General features: G+C 46.1%; 1 protein-coding gene across 2 annotated transcripts in view; it reads right to left on the reverse strand.

The window, feature by feature from the left end:
• The window catches only part of WBP1L (WW domain binding protein 1 like), a 61,404-nt gene that overhangs the window by 32,297 nt on the left and 6,786 nt on the right, over positions 1 to 22,321 (reverse strand). The window contains exon 1 of one of the 2 annotated variants that reach the window (XM_004749365.3): positions 6,076 to 6,356. The exons of the other annotated variant lie outside the window; for it this stretch is intronic. Coding sequence (XP_004749422.1) covers positions 6,076 to 6,102 — 27 coding nt within the window. The 5' untranslated portion in view covers positions 6,103 to 6,356. Of the gene's footprint in view, positions 1 to 6,075; positions 6,357 to 22,321 lie in introns of those variants that run through there. 2 annotated transcript variants of the gene reach the window in all.

The following is a 22,321-nucleotide window of genomic DNA, read 5'->3' on the forward strand; positions in this document are numbered from 1 at the left end:
GCTCCACATCCATGCTCAGTGGGGAGCCTGCTTCTCCTTCCTCAGCTCCCCCCTGCTGGTATTTCCTCTCTCACCATCCCTCTCTGTTATAAATAAATTAAATCTTTTAAAAAAGAAGAAGGAAGGAAGGAAGGAAGAAATGAACAAATGAACAAACTAGTATCTGGTTGTTGGGAACTGGGACAGAAAAAGAAATTTTCCAGCAGTTTTTTAAAGTAGCCCCAAATTCTTGTTCCCTGGACTAAAATCTACCTTTTCAAGGAAAAGGGGCGGGAAGGGGTGGATCCAACTCGTGGGTTATCACTGGAGGAAGTGAATGTTTTCTTTGGCTCCATCCTGGATAAAAGTTTCAAAATCAGCAGATACAGTCTTCTTTTCCACTAAGTTACTGTCCAGTCCACTGGTTTCTCTTTGCTTTGATAACAGAAATGTGATGAAAAACAACCCACAATCCTCTACAAAAGTAGCTTCTTGCCACAGAGATGGTTGGGGGCTTACAAATCCATCTGCGGGGCGCCTGGGTGGCTCAGCCGGTCAAGCATCCGACTCCTGATTTGGGCTCGGGGTTGCGGGTTCAAGCCCCGAGTCAGCCTCTGCCCTGAGTCCAAATCCTGCTTGAGATTCTCTCTCCTTCTGCCTCATGCTCTGTCTCTCTTGCTCTATAGTAAACAAATAATAAATAAAATCTTAAAAAAAAAAATCCATCTGGAAGAGCCAAGGTAAGAATCACCCCTTCCTACCTTTAGGTGACAGCAGTGAACTGAGAGGTTCTATGAAGCTGTCACTTACAAGACTTTTACACATTAGTGCCAATGAAGATTTTGGCTTTGACCTTGGATAGTACAAACAACATGTGTTACCTGGTGTTTGCTGCGTTATATACAGACAGTTCCCTTCCAAGCAGGGTCTTGCTTAATTTGTCCCTAACCTTGTAGAGAAAGGCTAAGCACACACAAGGGATAGGTTATGTCGATCAGGACTCAATAGTTGGTCATTAGCAGAGTGCAGGGCACACGGGGGGATGGTCTGGCAGATGTGGGTGCAGGTACTACACCAGAGGATACAAGAGGAGAACAGAAGCGTCTCAGCTCTGGCCTCCCATGCCCCCGCAGCCACATCTTAGCCGTGTGATCCTAAAGAGAAAAGCCTCCTGAGTTTTGGTTTCCTCAAGACAGAAAGGAGCTAAGACCTCCTCCCTCGTGGTGGCTGTCACGACAAAATACCAAGTAACAAACAAACAAAATTATCACGTAATGTTGGCCAACATTCAGCAGGTTAGGGGTTAAATCAGAAGTTGGTAAATTCCCTCCTCCCTCTCCCTAGTGATGGCTCCCATCCTGCCCCTTTTGGACGGCAATTTCAGTGTTGTCCTTGTGAGACCCTAAGACCTCCTATCAGGCCCAGGGAGTGGCCAGGGTTCAACATTCTGGCTGCCCTGTTAACATTCAGCATCAGGCCAAACAAGGGCCTGTAGTACCAGCACCCGCTGTCTCGACTACAAACAGCCCCTGGGGCCAGAGGCCTCTGTCTGTGACATATTCCAACACGGGCAGGAGCACCCCAGTTTTGCTGGAGACTATTCATTTCCAGTATCATGGATCATCTCACTTGGGTGAGGACGATTTGGGGGACAGTGGGTCCCTCCCACAGAGAAAGACAATATTCTGAGGTTCAAGATACAAATTATTGTCTTGATGGCTCTACAGCCTAGACTCCATGGGCCAGCAGCTGCCATCAACTGGTCCTTCCACTTACCTGCGGTGCCACCACTGGAACTGCTGGACTGTGGACAGGGACACCTGAAGAAAGCCCCCTTCCCACACCTGTGAACTCACAGCACCCTTGTCCCTCTCTAATGGCACTCACCACCACCTGCCGAACATTCCAGTTCTCCTGAGCACTTACTTCCCCTATCAGACTGTAAACCCCTTGAGGGCAGGGATAAAGTTTATGTCTCTTTGTATCTATAGCATGCTTTGAATGAAATACATGCACCATACTTTTTTGATATAGCATGTTAATCCTAAGAATCCTCCTGTATTATGAAATCAATGCCTTCTGAATCAAACATGAAATAGAATTCGTTCAAATCAGCAGACTAAGAGTGTTCTGTTGCAAATCTTATTCTATGAAGGTCAGTAATCCATCTGTCAGGTTTACAGGATGGATTCTCTCTTAACCAGAAAACTCACTTTCTCATCTCACCAGTTAATAATAGGATAAGATGCTCAACTGTGGGGTATAGCAAAACCCTGGGCCACGGTACCATGCCCAGAAAGTTCTGCAGGTGACTTTCTTCTGAAGTTTAGCTCCTCTAAGCACAAAAAGACTGCTCTTCAGTCAACACTAGCTGTCTTAACTGTCCCTTGCATGGAAGAAAAAATACAGCCTAAAGCTTAACTGCCCTTTGCAGACACTGAATTCACACCACTCTCCTAATGCTTTCCTCCTTCTCTGTGTCCTAAAGGATGCCAGCAGTTGGTGAGCCAAAGTCCCTGTCTTGCCTCAGACATACCTAGCACTAAGACTCATAGATGACAGTTTCCTTTCTCATCAACAGGAGAAAACAAAAACAACACTCCCAACCTGTTCTTTCTGGAATGCTCTTTCCCCAGATCATATGTCTGGTAAACTCCTACCCATCCTTCAAGACCCAGATCAGATATCACCTTCTCAAGAAAGCCTTTCATGCATACCACTCTCTACCCCCACTCCCTTCACCACCCTCGCACGCCCCCCCCACACCCCCCTGCACTTGACTGAGATCCTTTCCCACCCTCTGCAGTCCCAGGTCCTGGGCATTCCTGATACAAGCAGTTATCATGCAACTATTGCCACGCTACTACACCTAGTGGTGCAGGGGGCGCTCTCACATTGTCAGAAACTAGCTCGTCAGAACCACCCGGAGAACTTCATAGGAATGCACATTCCTGGGCTCTGGCACCAGACCTACAAAATCTACTTTGTCATTAGCCTCACTAATTTTTTTTTTTTTTTTTTTGCATTTTGGTGATTTTTATGCATTTTGAGAACCACTGCATTGGAGTAGGGGCTCCTAGGAGGTTAAAGGTTGTGCTTTACTGATCTCTGCATCCTTTGTGAAAAATCCATATTCATTACGTGTTCCAATCCCCTTGCAGTGGCTTTATTCAGTAGATGCTGCATGCGTGACAGTCTTCCACAGAATAAATGCAAATGGGCACAAAGAGACAAGACTGTCTTAGCTGGAACCTGGGCCGCCTATAAAACAACCTTCGGAAGATACGCCCCAACTAAAACAATGCTCTTCTCACACAGGCACTGGCCAGAGCAGTCTAGGTGGTGAGAGAAACTCCAGGCTTTAGAATCAAAAGATAACAAGGGGCCATTAAAAATAAACAAGGTGTACCGGGCTGGCTCAGCCAGTTGAGCATCCAACTCCTGGTTTCAGCTCAGGCCATGATCTCAGGGTCAGGGGATCGAGCCCCGCATTGGGCTCCACACTCAGCTCAGAGTGTGCTGGAGATGATCGTCCTCTGCCTCTGCCCCTATCCCTCCCCTGCTCCTGTGTGCACTCTCTTTCTCTCTAAAAGAAATAAATAAAATCTTAAAAAAAAAAAAAAAAAGAGAGAGAAGAAAAAACAAAACTTCTATTACCATTTTCCTAGCTAGCTGAGCAACTCTAGGCAAACGGCTTCCCTCCCATAAGCCTCAGCGTGCACTTCTGCAGAAACAGAATCACACTACCACTTAAGACATGGTTGTTATGTGGATTAAGAGAGAAAAAGATGTATGAAAGTACATACGTATTATGCATGATAAAGACCAATAGCATAGACATTTTTGTCATTTTTTTTAAAAACAGAATTATCACTAAGTCATCTTTAGAAAGCTAGCTTTCCCATAGCTCCAGTAAAGAATGTAGTTATACTGTCAGACACAGAAATGCTAGAAATACACAAAATTATGTAACCAAAAACAGTCAAAATTTTTACAGGCGAAGGTTTCAATCACCGGAGGTTAGAAAGGGGCTTTAAGAGGTGTTCCAGTCCAATCTTCTACCAGGGATCTGTTCAGAAACAAGAGCTTAAGGGGTCCGTCTGATTCCTAGTTTCAGCTCAGGTCATGATCTCCAGGTCCTGAGACCGAGACCCCCTGCCCCCCACGCCCAGCTCTGTACTCAGCCTGGAGTCTGCTTAAGATTCTTCCTCTGCCCCTCCACGCACCGCCCCCGCTTGCCCCTGTGTGTGCGCACACGCACTCTCTCTCTCAAAAAGATAAAGCTTAAAAAAAAAAAAAAAAGATTCACCTGTTGTTGATCCTCTGAGATGCTCCCCAAGACCACCAACCCAAGACCACTCAGCTGAGAGGGGTGACTGGACATGGGCCCTCCTCTTCTCACCTCCTCAACAGACAAGATGACCAGCATACTGGTACAGTACGCGACAGCCTGCCAACCCCCAGTCAGCTCACTCTGGTAGGCCTGTCCACCCCGCCCTCCACCTCGGGTCCTCAGGCTTCTAGTTTCCCTGTACCTCTGCGGTCGCATGCAGTCTTGCATCCCTTAGGGATGAGTACAGAGAAATAATGGTTACATTTTCACTCAATGCCTACTCTCCATCAGCCAGGGTGCTCATGTTTTAAGCACATTCTTTTGTGAAAACCCTTCAGTAACTCTTCCAGTAGGTTTTATTATTTTCCTTTCAAAGATGAGGTTCAGAGCAGTTAAGCGGCCTGTCCAAGCCCCTGGGGGAGCCAGGATTTGTTCCCAGGCCTTGCTGGCTCCCCTGCCCTGCTCCTTCCACCCGACCACATGGTCCCCACCTCTCCCCCGACATCTGACATACAAGCATGGGATGCCTCACCCAGCACATCTCCAGAGCTGCTCCAAGTCCTCACCAGGGCTCACTCTGCCCACAAGTTAAAAGGACAGCCTTTCTTGGGGAACAGAGGAGGTGCTCAAATGACCCCCACCCCTCGGCCTATCAGAAGCACCAAAGGAACACTGCAGATGAACAAGAGAACCAGAGGTGTGTAGGGAGGGAGCTTTTCAGAGACACTGACTTTTGAAGAATTGGGGGCAACCCAAGGGAGATTTGGTCCCGCACCCCTTCTCTAACAGCGAGATGAGCCTAGCCATCTCTAGCAGTGTCTCGCTAAGGTTTCTGGTTTGATCTCTTCTATGGCTTTCCTCACCAGGGAACCGGCAGCCAAGGGTGTGTGTGTGTCTGTCTGTCTGTCCCCACCCCCTCTTACAGCCACTGGTTACAGTTACACATTCTGATACAGACCAGCCTCCCAGACCAAAGGGGGTGGGGTGGCCAACTCTCAGAAGCCCTGGAACAAATAGTTGGCAACAGCTGTGTTCTCAGCAGACAGCAGTTGGTCTCTTGCTACTGTTTTCTCATTCCACACTAGGTTACAGGCTATAATTTAGTGCCCCTACTTCAAACAGCAGTTCGTAAAGCAACCGAGACTCTGCCACAGGGGTCTGTTGGCTCTGTAAAGTCTGTCAGGAATGCCAAAAGGGGGCCAATCTGACCCCCCAGCCCTCTGAGATATCCGGGACGTCCCTGAACCCCACAGCCCTGACCACATGCGTACAAGGAGAAAAAGCCTCTGGGAGCCCTACCCTCTAGAGGACCCCCTCTCCCACCACTCAGAATCTCTCTGGAACCAGAAAACTGTTAAGAAATCTCTGCTAATGAACCAAATCCAAATGGAGCAAGAGAAAAAGCAGTTTGGATCAAGAATCTCCCCTGCTTCTCCTCCTTCCCAGTCTCTCCCCTCGGCTGTTTCCTCTGTGAGGCTAGGGAAACAGCTTTATGGTATCTAATGGAAAAATCAGAATGGACGGCCCCAAAACCTCAGGGATGTCGCGGGTTAAGAAGAACACGGTGGCCCTGGAAGTAAGGAGCAACTAGCACACAAGAAGAGAAGACTGGAAATTTCTGCCTGGGAGCTGGCCTGCTCTAGCTGCGTGCGAGACATTTTGCTCAAAGGTTCCCTCCACCCCAAGCAGTTAAGTTGTACAACAAACAAGCTCCCACCCTTCTTCCCTGCCCAGACCCGACCCACGATAACCCGTTCAGTTACCTGTCTAAGACCCAAAAGGAAAGGCATCCTGTAAGAGCATCGTCCACACTAACGTTTGGAACAAAGGGCTTTGAAAAGTTAAGGTCTTGGAATGAGCATTTCCCCCAGGTGGGCCTGCGTGTTCCTCGCCCCGGTTAACCCGCCTTCCTGAGCAAAGAAGAGAAAGTAAACAGAGTCCTGGGACCAGGCAGGCGCTCTCCCTCCCGCTGTCCTCGCTACTCCCCCTGCCTGGCTCCGACCCACCCCCACCTTCTCGTGACATATCTCAGACGCAGCAAAGCCCAAGCTGTCTGCCAAGGGGGAAATGACATCAGTTCAGGCACAGCAGAAAAAACTCCAGACAGCTGCTGTGGAATACTGAGGAGGATGTGCAGCCCTGGACCCTGAGACGTCAGCTCCCCTCAGCTCTGAGCTGGCTGGGGGGGGGGGGGGGCAGCACAGGAGTCAAATCCCTCAAGCTTTGAAAAGAGCTACAGTTCTCTGAATAAGGGCTAGCCTCGGGAGCTCCCAAGATATTGTCTCTCCTCCCTGGGAAAGGAAATGGAGCCCAGTGATTTGTCAGTTTCACAGAAACTTCTCCGTACCCACTCCCACCAGAGTCAGCACTCCATAAATAACAGTTAAGCCTGGCGGTCCCAAATTTCTCTAGCGATTGAGGCAATCAGCAGGGAGGGCTTGGAGGCACCTTTCCCCCAGCTAAGGTAGGACGTGCTACCTCGGACGCTGACCTCTGGAGCCCTCGCGTCTACAGAGTTTATATTTCATAAACAAACTGTGCATGTACAGGTGCCAATATCTTTCCTCGCTTGTCTTACAAAAGGTACAACAAGTCCCACGGCAGCCTCCAAGTTGCCAGTAAAGCAGATCATCTATATTTAAACCGACTCTCGCTTCTGAAAAGTTCACCACCCTAGGTTTGTCATGCTTTCTTCTCCAAGCACAGTTTATGGAGAAGATGGCTAACAGCAAGCTTTGCCCAAGAAGCAATGGCCCCGGGGCTGGCGTCTAGGGTAGGCCAGCTCTCCTCTGGCCACTCTCCCCTAAACAGCAGGTCCCCGCCCCTCTCCCTGGCCCTGAATCCTTCCTCAAAGACAACACGAACAAAGAACAAAAGGTTCATGGTTGGATTTGCACTTGAACAAAATGACTCCTTTGGAGGCCTTTATAAATCCAGTTACCTGCTAATAAATTCTTAGGCTGAAAATTAATTATATTCCCCATCACTCAAAGCAAGTGTGTCCAATCTTTCTCTTTGTTTTCCACAACAGTTTTCTTCCAGTGATACTCATTGAAGGCCTCCACCACCCAGGGAAATCAGAAATGACTCTTGCAAATTAGTACCTCTCACCCCCGCCTCAGACCATAAATTAGCAGCACACAACACTTACAGCATGGGGACTTGCCAACGGTACCTCTCAATGGTAAGTGAATCCAGCCAGACACACAATGTGCTGGCTGCAGGTCTCCCACTGATGGTCAAGGTCACACTGACTTTCCTGACAAGGAAATGAATGAGCCAAGCCAGCTGAGCCATTTCCTCGAGGCTCGTTAAGAGGCTCGTTAAAAGACTGAACCTGAACCACAGCCTCACTGCTAGGGGAGAGAGGAGTGATATGTAGAGGGCAGTGGCTTCTGCTGTAGCCAGGTGTTCTGGGGCTGGGGGGGCCATTCTTCAGCAAATATGTGTTCTCAAGACGTGGCCACAGAGTCGATCCTATGCCCTGCTACCACTCTCACACACAGGCCGAATCAGCAGATAGGAGGGCAGGAGACAGGCAGGCCCAGGTATCAGGGCACAGCTTTCAACACCCTCCTTTCATTTCCTGTCCCCTGGCAATCGCTGACCACCACAAAATGCAGCACTATGACTTTTGTCGGCCAAACTGGAGGAAAGGGCATCCACAGCCCGTCCTGGGCCACTCTGGTCTGAACATAACCTAGTAAGACACAGTGGCAACTGCAATTCTCTGCAGAAAGTCCCATGGCGTATATGTACTTATTCATTCACTGCACACCTACTGAAGGCCCACAGTGTGCCAGACACCGTCCTAGGCACTGGGGACACTTCCATGAGCAAAACGCTCAAGGACCCTTGCTCCGATGGGCTACAGAAGCATGCCCCATTTCTGAATAACACTCATCAGCAGTGATCTCTGAATAAGTGGAATTGCAGCGAAATTACTAGAAACCCAAAAATAATTTTGTAAAAGTTCAATCTAAATTATCAAAATTGCATCATAGGCTTCCCGATTTTCCCCTAATGAATCATCATCCTTTTATGGATGTAACTCAAAGCAGTGTTTCTAATCAGCAGCTGTCTACTTTTATCTTAGAAGATTATAAAATCCTGTGTACAAGGTGGCATTAAAACTCAATGCATTACTCCTAGCACAGTACCACTGTGCTCCAACAAAGTGATTGCTGATAATGGCTGCTTTCTCACTCATCTCCTTGACCCTCCCACCCACCCCTTGGGGATTAACCCTCATTGAACACTGAGAGTTGGGGGAAGTGAGGAGGAAAAAGAGACTCAACTAGAAAATGTAGGCATCCTTAGGAGGGCAAGTTCACTTTTTGCCATGTGACCACAACCCAGTGACAAAGTAGTCAGCTTTGGGATTTCAAAGGCAAGATGATCATTAGCAACTCTACTCATCTGGGGGGGAAAAAAAAGAGGTCCTTTTATGTAAGTGACCCAGGCTCATACTTGATAGACAAAGGTAAGTCAAATCCTTCTACAAACAATGTTAGTCATCTGCCTGACAATGCAGAATTTAATTCGATGCTGAATTCACCAACTTATTAAAAAAAAAAAAAAAAAGGAAGTCACACTATACCAGAATTAAGCAGGATGATGTTGTCAAAATGTTGCAGTTTAACAACTATCTACTGGCCCAGGCAATGTCTAAGCTACCCTTCCACTGACCCAGCCCCTTCTTCCTCAGTTTAGAAAAACCCCAAAGATAGTAATGCTGAAACCCTTTGGATTTCAAATAATTTATTATTTACGAAGACACACAGTAACAGTGTATATGTTCCTGGCTAACGGAATGTATCCTTACACTGTAGCTGATACAAGAATCTTTTGGCAGTATCTTTCTAGGCACCCTATACATTTATAATCTTTAAATTCAGGGATGGAGGCGGGGAGAGTTATTTTTTAGCACTGACAATGAGCCAGACTCTGTGCTAAGAACTCCGTTTAACCCACATTGCACGTAACACCACAACAAACTCATGATGTAGGCATTACCCCGTTCAGCTGCAGAAACTGAAGCGTACGGACAGCTTGCCCCAGGTCACACAGCTAGCTGTGGGAGAACGAGGATAGGAATAAAGCCTCTAGCTCCAAAGACTCTTTCTTTGACAGCAATACAGGGGTCATAGCATTAGACCAAAAGTTACCAACGAGGCAAACACCAGAACTGAGGGTTCAAGCTGAACACTGAGCAAAGATGCACATCCCTGGTCAGTGTCCCAGAACTCTGTTTTAAAAGACTGCCACTTATACGGGCTCTGATCGTTGTATTCTGGAGCACAGAGGACAGGCCCTTAGGCCCCAGGACACCCATTCTGACCCACTTTTAAAGCCCGAGTTCTATGACGTAAATGATTGCGAAAGCCCTCAAGTTCTCATCTGTTCTCAGCACACAACTAGTCTCCACGCAAGGAGCCGGCTGGAACAGAAGACCTTCCATGCATTGGATCTCAGGTCATTGGGGAACTGTTCCCACACTGTGTCACGGCAAGGTGAGGCTGGAAAGGAGACTAGGGCTGAGGGCCAGGGGTTTCTAATTTCACAAGCAAGGAATGCAAAGAAAGGGTCTTGTCAGAAAAAGACAACAACTGCCAGGCTTCTAGGATAAAAGACAATCTCCAGACCCAAGGCCATTTTTACTAAACAGGAGCTTTGGAGCAGAGGCTGCTGGGCAGACACAGAACGTCTAAGACGAGAGATCTTTGATCTTTCTCAGGTTGGCCACAGGCACATTTAAATGCCTTCCAGTTTGGACTCAAAAACACCACCAAAAAACCCCAAACCAAACCAAACAAACAAACAAACAAAAAACAACAGCAGCAACAAAAACCCAGAAATACAGATGAACTTCAAACCCCAAACCAAAGTGAATTGCCACAGAAGTCAAACCGAGGCATCCTCATGGCAGGAATGTGATGCCGGGCATCAATAAAATGACCCTAGAGTAATTATTTTGGGGAATGCCATGGGAAGGATTCCAAACCCAAAACAAAGATCTGCAGAACTTTGCTAAGTAGAAATGCTAAGGACTGCTTAGCTGCCAGAAACCAAGAATACTAGCTTATCTGTGTCCTGAGGCTGGACAAAGGCAGACGTGTAGCAAGCCTGCTGGGACAAGAAAACACACCTTTCCTGGTTTCTGAATAGGACAAGGAGTTCTACAAGTCACACAGGGCTTGCAGGGGTGCCTGGCACGATGTCTATGGATATAGGGTGCCTGGCTGGCTCAGTCGGTAAAGCATATGACTCTGGATCTCGGGGTTCTGAGTCTGAGGCCCACACCGTGTGTAGAGAGAACCTAAAAACAAAACCCCAAAAAACTAAGACTACTTTCCTACTATTGAATCTTCCAGGAAAGACGGCTGGGCAAACAGCCCTTAACTGTAGTATGTAATCACTTGCTAAACATCAAACAATATATTTCCATGAGGGAGTACACTAACATATGCTGACATCTCAGTCCCAGCACTTCAAGCAGGCCTGTGGGACTCTAAAATGGTTCAGACATGCATGGAGATGGTACTTCGATATTGTAATTGTCACTTCCCCTTCATCTGTGACCCAGAAAGTCTCGGTCCCATCCAGCCACCCAGGCTGTAGCATGAGGAGGAGGAGTTCAATCACTACTGGATGAACAAGGCTTGCCCTGGAGGATTTATTGATTCAATTGCCCAGTGAGGAAGAAAAGACAGCAGGTACAGAAACGAACACAGCCACTCTATAATAAATGTCGGGGGAGGTGTGGAGACAGTAACTACAGTTAAGAGCTCAAAGAAGGGAGCTGGGTCAGGGACAGAATGGCCAAAGAAAGCCGCATCAGAAGACAGGTACTAAAATAACATGATGCTAGGGATAGGAAGATAAGCATGGTAGGCAGAGCCAAGCAAAGCCCAAAGCCTGGAGACAAAGACATGTGGGGCATCTGAGAAAGACACGAGATAGGGCACAGACGAGTTAGAGGGAGGAGGCAGGAGTCCCACACACTGAGTACCTCTGACCAGCATGTTTGTTCTTTCTGATGACTTGGGCAGCACCACAAATAGCAAGGACAGGGATTTCTAGTTAGTATCTAAGGATTATTACTTAGTATCTTACTAAGTGTGTGTGTGTGTGTGTGTGTGTGTGTGTGTGTGTGTGTGTAAAACTAAGTATTATTACTTAGTATCCTAGGCTCTCTTTTTGCTTCTTTACATCTTGGAATTGCTCCTGTTACACTCTGGGTTGTGGGGAGGTGGAGGGAAGATACCTCTTTCAGGGCGCCTGGGTGGCTCAGTGGTTAAATCCTCTGCCTTCAGCTCAGGTCATGATCTCAGGGTCCTGGGATCGAGCCCCACATCAGGCTCTCTGCTCAGCAGGGAACCTGCTTCCTCCTCTCTCTCTCCCTGCCTCTCTGCCTACTTGTGATCTCTGCCTGTCATATAAATAAATAAAATCTTAAAAAAAAAAAAAAAGATACCTCTTTCAAAGGTCTTTTAAACAGAGAGAAATAAAAGTAGCAGAAGGTGATGAAGAAAACTCAAGAAAATTCCTTTATGCAGAGTCTGACCCAGCTGTCTTGTCAGAGAAAAAGAGGAAACACACACACACACGCACACACACGTAGTAGAAGGTGAAACCAGCTTAAGGACAGCTCGCTGAGGTTCCTAGCTTTCCTGCCCCCTAACAAGAAAATCTTTCTGTGTTGACAATCACTCACTCCACAAATATTTATTACCTTCTGGGACGGACATTTACTGCCTGCTCCAGAGAGTGCAGGGGTCTCTGAAACTCAGCGTGGACAGTGGGCTGTCCCTGAGTTAATGGGCTGCCACTGATCTGCAACTCTAGCTTTATCATGTACAACAGCAGCCTTGTCTGTTTTTGTACCGAAATGCCAGGTTTGTTTTTTTTCCTGTCCTGAAAACAGTTCAAACCACTCCCCCCCCACCCCCCCCGCCACCAAACCAGCAAGGAGCCAAGAATGACATGACAATCAGCAAGCTGGACTCAGGGCTGTCCCCTGACACTTTTCACGTCTCCCTCCAAGCTGCTCTCTAAACTGAAGCTTGGAATAAGAACAAAAGGCGGGACACGGGTCACGCCCAGTACATGACCCACACTGCGATGTAACCAGGCAAGAGCATTAACTCTGTTAGGAAAATTAGTCTTCGGGGTCTCCACTGAATCTGATTTCATCTCTCCCTCTTATTTCAACTCGAGCAAGACCAGGAGAGACGTGATCTGCTTCAGGTGGCAGCTCCGGGACAGGGGTGGCAGGCCTGTGGTAAGGGTTAACAAGGCCCTCTGGCCACAAGGTTTTTGTTTGTTTTGTTTTGTTTTAAAGATTTTATTTATTTATTTGACAGAGATCACAAGTAGGCAGAGAGGCAGACAGAGAGAGAGAGGAGGAAGCAGGCTTCCTGCCGAGCAGAGAGCCCAGTGCGGGGCTCGATCCCAGGACCCTGGGATCATGATCTGAGCTGAAGGCAGAGGCTTTAACCCATTGAGCCACCCAGGCGCCCCGGGCCACAAGGTGTTAAGAGCAATTACGCACCCTGTCTAGAGAGAGACCATCTCGGGTGTGCTTCTATAGGAAAAACCACCCACTCGTTTACGTGCTCATAAGCTCAGCAAAATGATTTCTTCTCAGGCCTAACTCTTCGAAAGTAGAATCAGCTTAAGGGCAAGATGTTTAACTTTCACTTGTGTCCCTCACCTTACCAAGCAATGCTTTGCACAAAGGAGGCCCTCAAAAAAGGATAAAGAGATAGATAAAAAAGGATAAAGGATAAAAAGCCACCACTGGGTGGCTCAGTCAGTTAAGCGTCTGCCTTCAGCTCAGGTCATGATCCCGGGGTCCTGGGATTAAGCCCCACATCGGGCTCCCTCCTCGACAGGAAGCCTGCTTCTCCCTCTCCTGCTCTCTCTCTCTCTGTCAAAAATTTTTTAAAAATTTAAAAAAATAAAAAAACTTCAAAAAAAAAAAAAGGTAAAGAGACATATGACTGTAAAAGGGAAGCTAATACAGCTGAATCCCCAGACAGTAGTAAGGGTGACATTTTCATGGCCACAGAAACCCGATAAACAGCTAAGAGATAGGGAGAGCACATGGATATTACTGGGAAACCCTATGTGTGACCCCATTATCTGTACACCTGTAATTTCTCTGCCAAGGAATTTAAAGCATTTAAGCCATCTCAGAAGCAAAATTCCCATACTCAAGGTAGAACTGGGATGTGATCTAACCCCATTAGTTTTTCGATTATGGGGACTAGGATGAAGCTGCTCCTGGTTCTGTTGCCGGACACCAACTAACTCACTCCATTAAGCACCACCTAGAAGCTGCCTTTTTTTCTTTTTTCACATAAAGGATTGTGAAACTTAATAAGGTCTAGCTGGAAACGCAGCTCCTGGCACCATATCTTCCCTCATTTCCTGGATCTTACATAAAATCAAATATTACCTCCTCCCTCCTTTGGCTATTTGATAACCAATCTACTCCAGGTCTAAGAGCTCATGGTCAAAAGCACCAGAAGGAAACATTAAGACAATTTATCCCTCCCATAAGTTATAAGGGGTGGAAAAGCTTCTGGAACACACACATCCACACCCCCAAGTAAACCGATGACAAAGGGTGGTGGAACTGGAGAAGGTTTCATAGCAGATGAATCCTCCGTTCCCTTTGTCATATAATGTCCAACCACAGGCCACACCTGAACCCCATACTCCCAGGCCACAGAGAGTGGGGCAACACAGAAGACAGCAGTAGGTAAACTCTACTTCAAAACAACCCCAACCCAGGGCCCAAATCATGAAGCACTAGAGCAAAGCAGAAGAGGTAGGCAGAGATATGCTACAATACAGGCCTGAAGCTTAGGGAGAAAAAAGCTAAAAGTGCCTTTAAGAAAGCACCTCCTACCACGTCATGGCAAGAAGGGAAGTCCATGCAAGCCATTGGCCCTCCCTGAAAAAAATTACCAGGTACTCGTATCTTTGCACTTATATCCACTGTTCCAAAGCCTTCCATTTTATTCAAGATCCACATTCTGGGCAAGGTGTGCTCAGTACTGCAGAAAGGTAGAGCTAAGCAGCGAGACAATAAATCATCCTTGCAGAACTCAAGGTTTATAAACTCCTTTCACATCCGTGTTAGTTGCTCCTTGTATCAGCTGGTGACAGGACTAGAAGTTTTTCCTATCCCCACTTGCCAGACAATAGAGCGAACGTCCAAAAATGTACAGCGGCCTAGGACCAGATTTAGGATTTCTGACTGAAGGGACAGAGGTCTTCCCATGGAACCCCAGTGAGTGACACACATTACGCGCGCCTGGGGCGCTGACATTCTCCCGTGCTACAACCTATCCTCAGGACCACACACCAACTGCTGAACTTCTCTGAGTTGGCTGGTTCCTTCTATCAGCATTGCCCAGAGACAGCTCTGAGGCAGCCATTTCTGTGGTATGAGGCCCATGTGGTCAAAAAAGACTGCCATCTCGCTGGGAGACTCACGACACGGGTGCTTTCCAGGGAAGCCTCTGAGTCGTCTCACAGTTAAGAAGCCTGTTCAACCCCAAATCTCCTACATTTCAAACAGCACAGCCTTTCTTTCTGACTGAACATCTGCTCATGGCATCATTATCTCTATGGTGTCTGTCAGCCTCCAAATGCTAGGTTCCATTTCTCCCTCAGCAGCTTTGTTCATCCACTGTGACCACCACTCCCCTGCCCCCTACTGTACCTTGAGGGCAAGCATAGTCAGCCAGGCAAAGGATGGGGACACGCAGCCGACACCCCTGGAGAGGTGAAAGAGGACAAAATATGCTTCTCATTTTCGCACTTTTCTCTGAACATTTGTGCAATCTCAGATAAGAGTAGGATTTTCCCCCAAATTCTCCCTGTGCTAGAAATTGAGGGCAAAAGTCCCAAGTTAATCTTTCACCTTATACACTGGGGAGTGGTTGGAAAGGGATATCCAACAGGGTAGCCAAGATGACAAAGAAAGTTGGGGGGTGTCGGGATTGAAACTCCACCACCAGACGTGGTCAAGTGAAAGAGAAAGCTGTAGTTGGAAGGGTGCCTCTGGCCTTCACGGGACTGAGAGGTGTTCTTGGGGAGCAACTTTTTTTTAAAGTAGTGACACACTTAGGGTTAATTACTTATGAAAGCTGAAGAAATGTCATAGCGTAGCCGCATTTTGTTAATGGTATTTCTACCTTTGGATCTAACTTAACTTTCACAGACAAGATCCTATAACATGAAGCAATTACTGTCCCTTTTTTTAGGGTGTGGTACGGTATGGTGGTGATGCTGAGGAACAAAATCCTTTTATCTTTTAGAGATTCAAACAGAACTATTCATGGTTGAAATGATAGGAAGTCTGCAGCCTTCTTCAAAGTAATGTCACTGGGCATGAATGGAAGCCAAAGTGGGTACAGCCAGACGAAGAAAGAACATGACAATAAATTGCTGAAGTTGGGTGCTGGGGACCTGGGGGCTCGTTACGCCATTCTCCTTATTTTTATACATGCTGAAACTTTCCAGAATAAAGATATTTAAAGGATTCTATTCCTAATAACAACTGCTCTTGACCCAAAGTAATACTAAGCTGTACAGAGCCCTTGAAGGAACTAAGGAACACCAAAACTCAAGTGACAGAAGGAAAAAACAGAAAAACGGGACATTCCCCCAAATGAAAAACAATTGTGCTTCAAATGGCACCATCAAGAAAGTGAGAGACAAAACAAAACAAAAACCACCGATAGGGAAAAATATTTGATAATCATTTATCTGATAAAGGACTCATAAAGGCTTCTTAACGTGAGACTCCTCAGAGGTTTTCCTGGAAAGCACATGCATCGTGCATCCTGGAGAGAGACAGCAGCTTTCTTTGACCCCATGGGCCTCTTATCACAGAAATGGCTGCGTCAAAGCCATCTCTGGGCGATGCTGATAGAAGGAACCGGCCAATACAGAGCAGTTAAGCAACTGGGGCTCCAGGGTCATGAGGAAAGATGGGAACACGGGAGAAGGCCAGAGAGAGCCCCAGTAAAGTCTAGTTGAAAGGGGAAAATCCTCTGAGCAGTCCCTCACTGGGACTCCATGAGAACACTTCTGTCCCTTTAGTCAGACAAAGGACTTTAAAATGGGCAAAGAATTGGAACAGACATTTCTCTAAAGAAGATACATGAATGGCCACTAAGAGCATGAGATGTTCAACATCAGCAGTCATTAAGGAAATGAAAATCAAAACTACAATGAGATCCTACTTCACACCCGTTAGGATGGTCACGATAAAAAAGACAGACAACAGGTGTTGGAGAGGATGTAGGAAAAATTGGACCCCTCGTAATTGCCAGTGGGAGACATGACATGGTACAACCACTTGGGAAAACAGTCTGGCAATTCCTGAAAAAAAGCAGACAGAGAGTTAGCAGAGGAACATTAATTCTACTTCGAGGCACAGCCTAAGAAAAATAAACACACATGTCCACACAAACACTTGTCTACCGACGTTCAGAGCATTATTCCTAATCGTCCCAAAGCAGTAACAGCCGAAATGTCTATGAGCTGACCCATTGAATAAAATGCATTCTACCCATACAGAAGAATATGAACGGAAAGGGAAAAGTGCTGACACCCGCTGAAAACATCCCGCTAAGTGAAAGAAGCCAATCACAAAACACCACAGTGTTATGATTCTATTTACATGAAGTGTTCAGAACAGGAAAATTCAGAGTAGCAGAAAGTAGATGAGTGGTTGACAGGCAATAGGGTTCAGGGGGCTCAGGAAGGGAACTTCTAATTGATATAGGGTTGTTTTCTGGAGTGACAAAAATGTTCTGGAATAGATAGGGGTGACAGTGGCCCAATCTTGTGAACATGCTAAAAACCAGAGAATCGTATGCTCTAACAAGGGTGAATTTTATGGTGTGTGAACTGCATCTCAATAAAGCTATCATTATTTTTTTTAAAAAGCCTCAGAAACCAACCTCCCCTCAGAACAGAAAGTACAGTACACCTCGGTACAGAACGCTATGTGCTGAGAGTGGACAGACCTGCCTGTGGTCTAGCACTGCAGTCAGAATGGACGTCCAGCCGCAACTCCCACACCCAAGACAAGACACAACTACTTTGCTGATGATAACCCCTCTCTTCCTCACTCAAGAGGGTACGGTGATGTACAGATCAGGGTAACTATATACATTCTAAATTACCTGCTCTGAAAATAAACAATTTCATACTTTATTATTAGAAAACAATAGCTGGAAAAACACCCCCATCAGACTGCCAAGGCTTGTAATACGGAAAGTCAGTCACATGCCTTCTGGACTAGGAGCTCACTAAAATTCACCTTAAATTCTTCCACTGGAAACAGACCTTGGATCAATCAAGCAATAAGGAAGCCTCAAGGCTTCCCCAAAGCTTTAAAAAAAAAAAAAAAAAAAAAACCCAGATAATTACACAGGCTAACATTAACCAAGTAATTACTATGTGGCGGACACTGCTCTAAGTGCTTTGTGAGTACTAACTCAATTAATCCTTACAATAACTCAATTAAACCACACAATAACCCTATAAGCTGGGAGCTACTATCCCATTTTACAGATGAGGAAACTGAGTCAATTAACTAGCCTAAGGCTATCTGGAGACAGTCTGGCTCCAGAGTCTGCACTCTCAGTGATGACACACTTCCAAGGACTCCTTCTGGGATGACCACCATGGAAGGGTGGCTGGTTACACCTGTGTGCCACCCAGCAGCTGGCTAACAGCTACACGCCATCTGCCTGACATCTCCCAGGAGCCTATAAACCATCTCCCTCAGCACCTGAGCAGGCACAGCCAGGCTTCCCCACTCCAAGCACACTGTGCGTGAATCCTGCTCCCCACCAAGGGGAACACCGGGGTCACAAAGACAGGGAGGAGACCGAAAGCTAAGCAAGTCAGAGACCTACCTGGCTTTCAAGAAAGAAAACAGAAATGTTCCCCTATGTGCCTGGGTAGAGTCAGAAGGCATATCTTCGGGGCCCCTGGGTGGCTCAGTGGGTTAAAGCCTCTGCCTTCGGCTCAGGTCATGATCCCAGGGTCCTGGGATCAAGTCCCACATCGGGCTCTCTGTTCATCAGGGAACCTGCTTCCCTCTCTCTCTCTCTGCCTGCCTCTCTGCCTACTTGCGATCGCTCTGTCAAATAAATAAATAAAATCTTAAAAAATAAAAATAAAAAAGAAGGCACATCTTCAAGGATAAACCAACGGCATAGATGAAGAAATGTTGCTTACACACTGGGGGTAGGGGGGCTGAGCCCCTCAAAAACCCTACTGATGGGGATGTCTGCTGACACAACCGCTTTGGGAGAGCAATTTAGCACCATCCACCCCAAATGTCAAATGTACACACCCACAACCCCACAATCCCTGGTTCCACTTCTAGGAATCTAGCACAACTGCAGAAAGAAATACACAGAATAATGTTCACTATAAAACAGCGTGAACTGGTAAAAACTTTGCTATAACGGACGTTCACCTACAAAGCAGTGGTTAAATAAATCACGGTCTCAAGCAATAACACACAGGTGGGGCTTTTGGTTGTTGTTTTTGTTTTTTTGCTTTGGTTTGGATTTTGTTTGTTCTTGTAACTCTATACTCACTTCTTTTCTCTCTCTCTCTCTCTTTTTTTAAGATTTTATTTATCTATTTGAAAGAGAGAGACACAATGAGAGAGGAACAGAAGCAAAGAGAGTGGGAGCGGGAGAAGCAGGCTTCCCGCTGAGCAGGGCACCCGATGTGGGGCTTGATCCCAGGACCCTGGGATCATGACCTGAACAGAAGGCAGATGCTTAACGACTGAGCCACCCAGGCGCCCCTATACTCACTTCTGAATGTCATTCCTTTCCTTTTGTTTCCTCTTCTTCAGGCTTTCCTAAACTTTGTCAACTCTCCTTATGATTCTCTTACTGATTAATAATCTCATTTCCAAGCTTTTTTTTGGGTTTTTATTAGTGTTACCCTTTCTTTTCTTTTCTTTCTTTCCTTCCTCCCTTCCTCCTCTTTCCTCCCCTCTCTCTCTCTTTCTTTCTTTAAAGATTTTTTTTTTTTTTTTAATTTGACAGAGAGAGGGAGATCACAAGTAGGCAGAGAGGCAGGCAGAGAGAGAGGGGGAAGCAGGCTCCCCGCCAAGCAGAGAGCCCGACGCAGGACTTGATCCCAGGACCCTGAGATCATGAGCTGAGCCGAACGCAGAGGCTTAACCCACGGAGCCACTCAGGCGCCCCTCTTTAAATAAGTAGGCTCCATGCCCAGGGTGGAGCCCAAATGCAGGGCTCGAATTCACAACCCTGAGATCAAGACTTCAGCCAAGATCAAGAGTCTGATGTTCAGCTAACTGAGCCATCCAGGCACCCCAACATGCAGGCATTCTTTTAAAATTCAAGGTATATACGTGATACAGAAAGAAGTCTATGAAGGATGAAACAAATGCATGTTGTAAAGTCCTACATATATATTATCCTATTTTTGTTTTAAAAACAAACGAAAAGGAAAGAAAGAACTGTATCCATACCCACAATTTTATGTTTATATATAGGATTTACATATATATGTATATACATACATATGTACTATTACTATATCTATAAATATTCAGCATAAGCAGAAAACCCACCAAAAACAAACACCAAACCACAAACTTTCACTTTTTACTCTAAGCATTTCTGTCTGTATTATATATCACTGTTATAAGCATGTGTTATTTTTGTGTAACTAAAAACTAACGGGTAAAGGTAAAAGGCACCTTAAAGCTCCAAGAAAAGCAGCCATCAGGTGTATGGAAGGAAAAAGGAAAGAAAACTGAAGTGGATCTCGTGCCAAATCAGATCAGTACAGGTTTTCTGCTTTCCCCCAACTCCTGCAGGCACAGCAAAGAGATTTGCATATTTAAAAACAAAGGACCCGGGGCGCCTGGGTGGCTCAGTGGGTTAAGCCGCTGCCTTTGGCTCAGGTCATGATCTCAGGGTCCTGGGATCGAGTCCCGCATCGGGCTCTCTGCTCGGCAGGGAGCCTGCTTCCTCCTCTCTCTCTCTCTCTGGCTGCCTCTCTGCCTACTTGTGATCTCTCTCTGTCAAACAAATAAATAAAATCTTAAAAAAATAAAAAATAAATAAAAACAAAGGACCCAAGTAAAAAAAAGAAGTACACAGGATGAACTTCTCACACAATTCAACTCTACACTCAACTCCCAAACAGCTACAAGGCTCCACTATCTTGGTGTCAAAAGCCAAATATTAACCCTCTCTCCCAAATAAACCACAAAGAGGGAAAAATAACTTAGATCTGATCAATCAACTAAGTTGTGTTTTTTCTGTTGTTTCTGTGTTTGGTCGGATTTTAATATAGCTGGAGTGAACCACCAGGCGGAATTTCAGATGAGGAAGAGAGTGTTTTGGAAATGGCGAACAAAAAAACACCATGTAGGATTTGGAAAAACGTGAATATTTTCTCCATGAACGCATGTCTCTGATCTGCAAGGATGTGTAGAAACACTGTTACAACGTAAGATCCGTCTTGCTTATTACTTAAAAATCAGGACATGTTTTTCTAGCTCTACCCTAGGATCCACCCTTCCAAGCCACAAATATCCTTGCAACATCTCACGTTCACTTTTACCTCTTCCAAAACAAGTTTAAATTAAATTCTTTCAATCACCTAAGATTATGAATCAAAACCAAGCCAAGGCACTTTGAGGGCAATGACGGCACCAGGAATGGATGACCCATTGCTCATCTATTTTCCCACAGAAGAAAGTATGGAAAGAAGAAAGCCAAAAGTAAACAAATCCAAGCTATGGGACTGTAGCTGAGTAAGCGAGAGTCTCCCAAAAATCCAGTCCATGCAAGACTGGTGATCTTCAAGTCTGAGACCATGACCTACTTTAATTCCCACACTGGGAAAGCCCAGAATCTCTATCAACAAGCCACAGAATTCAAACGGATGAGATCTGCTTCCCCTTTCCTTACCTCCCAGGTTGCAATGCTCTGGATTTATTGATATTTCTTTGTTTGTGGTTTCCACATTACATGTAGTTTTTTGACCAGACTTTGCTCCACCTAGTGGAAATACAAAGGATGGTCCAAAAGGGAGGTGCCCATAAGCCAGACCTCTCCCTGTCTGTTGTATGCCACCAAGGAGACAGATCTTGCAAAGACCCATTGTCACTGCTCCCTGTTACTCAGTGGCTGCTCTTACTGTCTGTGTGGTTATGGTGGGATCAGTGGCCCCACGGGTGCCCACAATTGGGGTTATAAGCCAAAGAATGAACCCACATCACTGCACCACCTGGATCCTTGATGGTCCCTCAAGGTCCAACAGGAAAGCAAGAGATGCTCTCAGGTGAATGGATGGCCAGGCATTCAAAAGCACTGGAATTGTTAATCCCAAGTCATCCGAGATACCCACAGTATGCTTAAAAGAGTTGCCCACTAATGCCCCAAACCCACAGATGTGCTGCTTCCTGGGGTCTTGAAAGAGGAGACTTCTCCTGAGGTCACACAGCCACCGAGGTCTGGGACAGTCACCCATGGCGACACTGAGAACACCTCACAGTCTCTATAGGCTGAGTGTGTGACAACAAATCAAAGTTCATGGGGCCAAAAATGAGAGTAGAACCAAGACTTGAAATGGGGAAAGGGAAATGTTCTAAGAATGTGACTGTTCAGATCAGTTATGGGACCATGGGAGACACGGAGAAAAGAAAGTAATTGGCCATCAGGCTTTCAGTGGGCTGAAAACAAACATGTTCTTAAAATGAAACCACAAGGGAGGGAAGAAAGTTCAAGACAGGGTGAATAAGGGAGGCTCACCTGCTTATTGAACCACAAACTAGAAGAAAGAAAAAAGTTTTTTTATTTCCAAAATGTTTGATGTTGGCTGACAAAGCCAGACTGACTGACTGGCAACATGTTGACAAATCTGAGAGTCTTCAAGATTCAGGATATTAAAGCTTTCAACTGTCCCACC

This window comes from Mustela putorius, unplaced genomic scaffold (assembly GCF_011764305.1).
Source record: "Mustela putorius furo isolate JIRA1106 unplaced genomic scaffold, ASM1176430v1.1 tig00003909_pilon_pilon_pilon, whole genome shotgun sequence".
Lineage (NCBI taxonomy): Eukaryota > Metazoa > Chordata > Mammalia > Carnivora > Mustelidae > Mustela > Mustela putorius.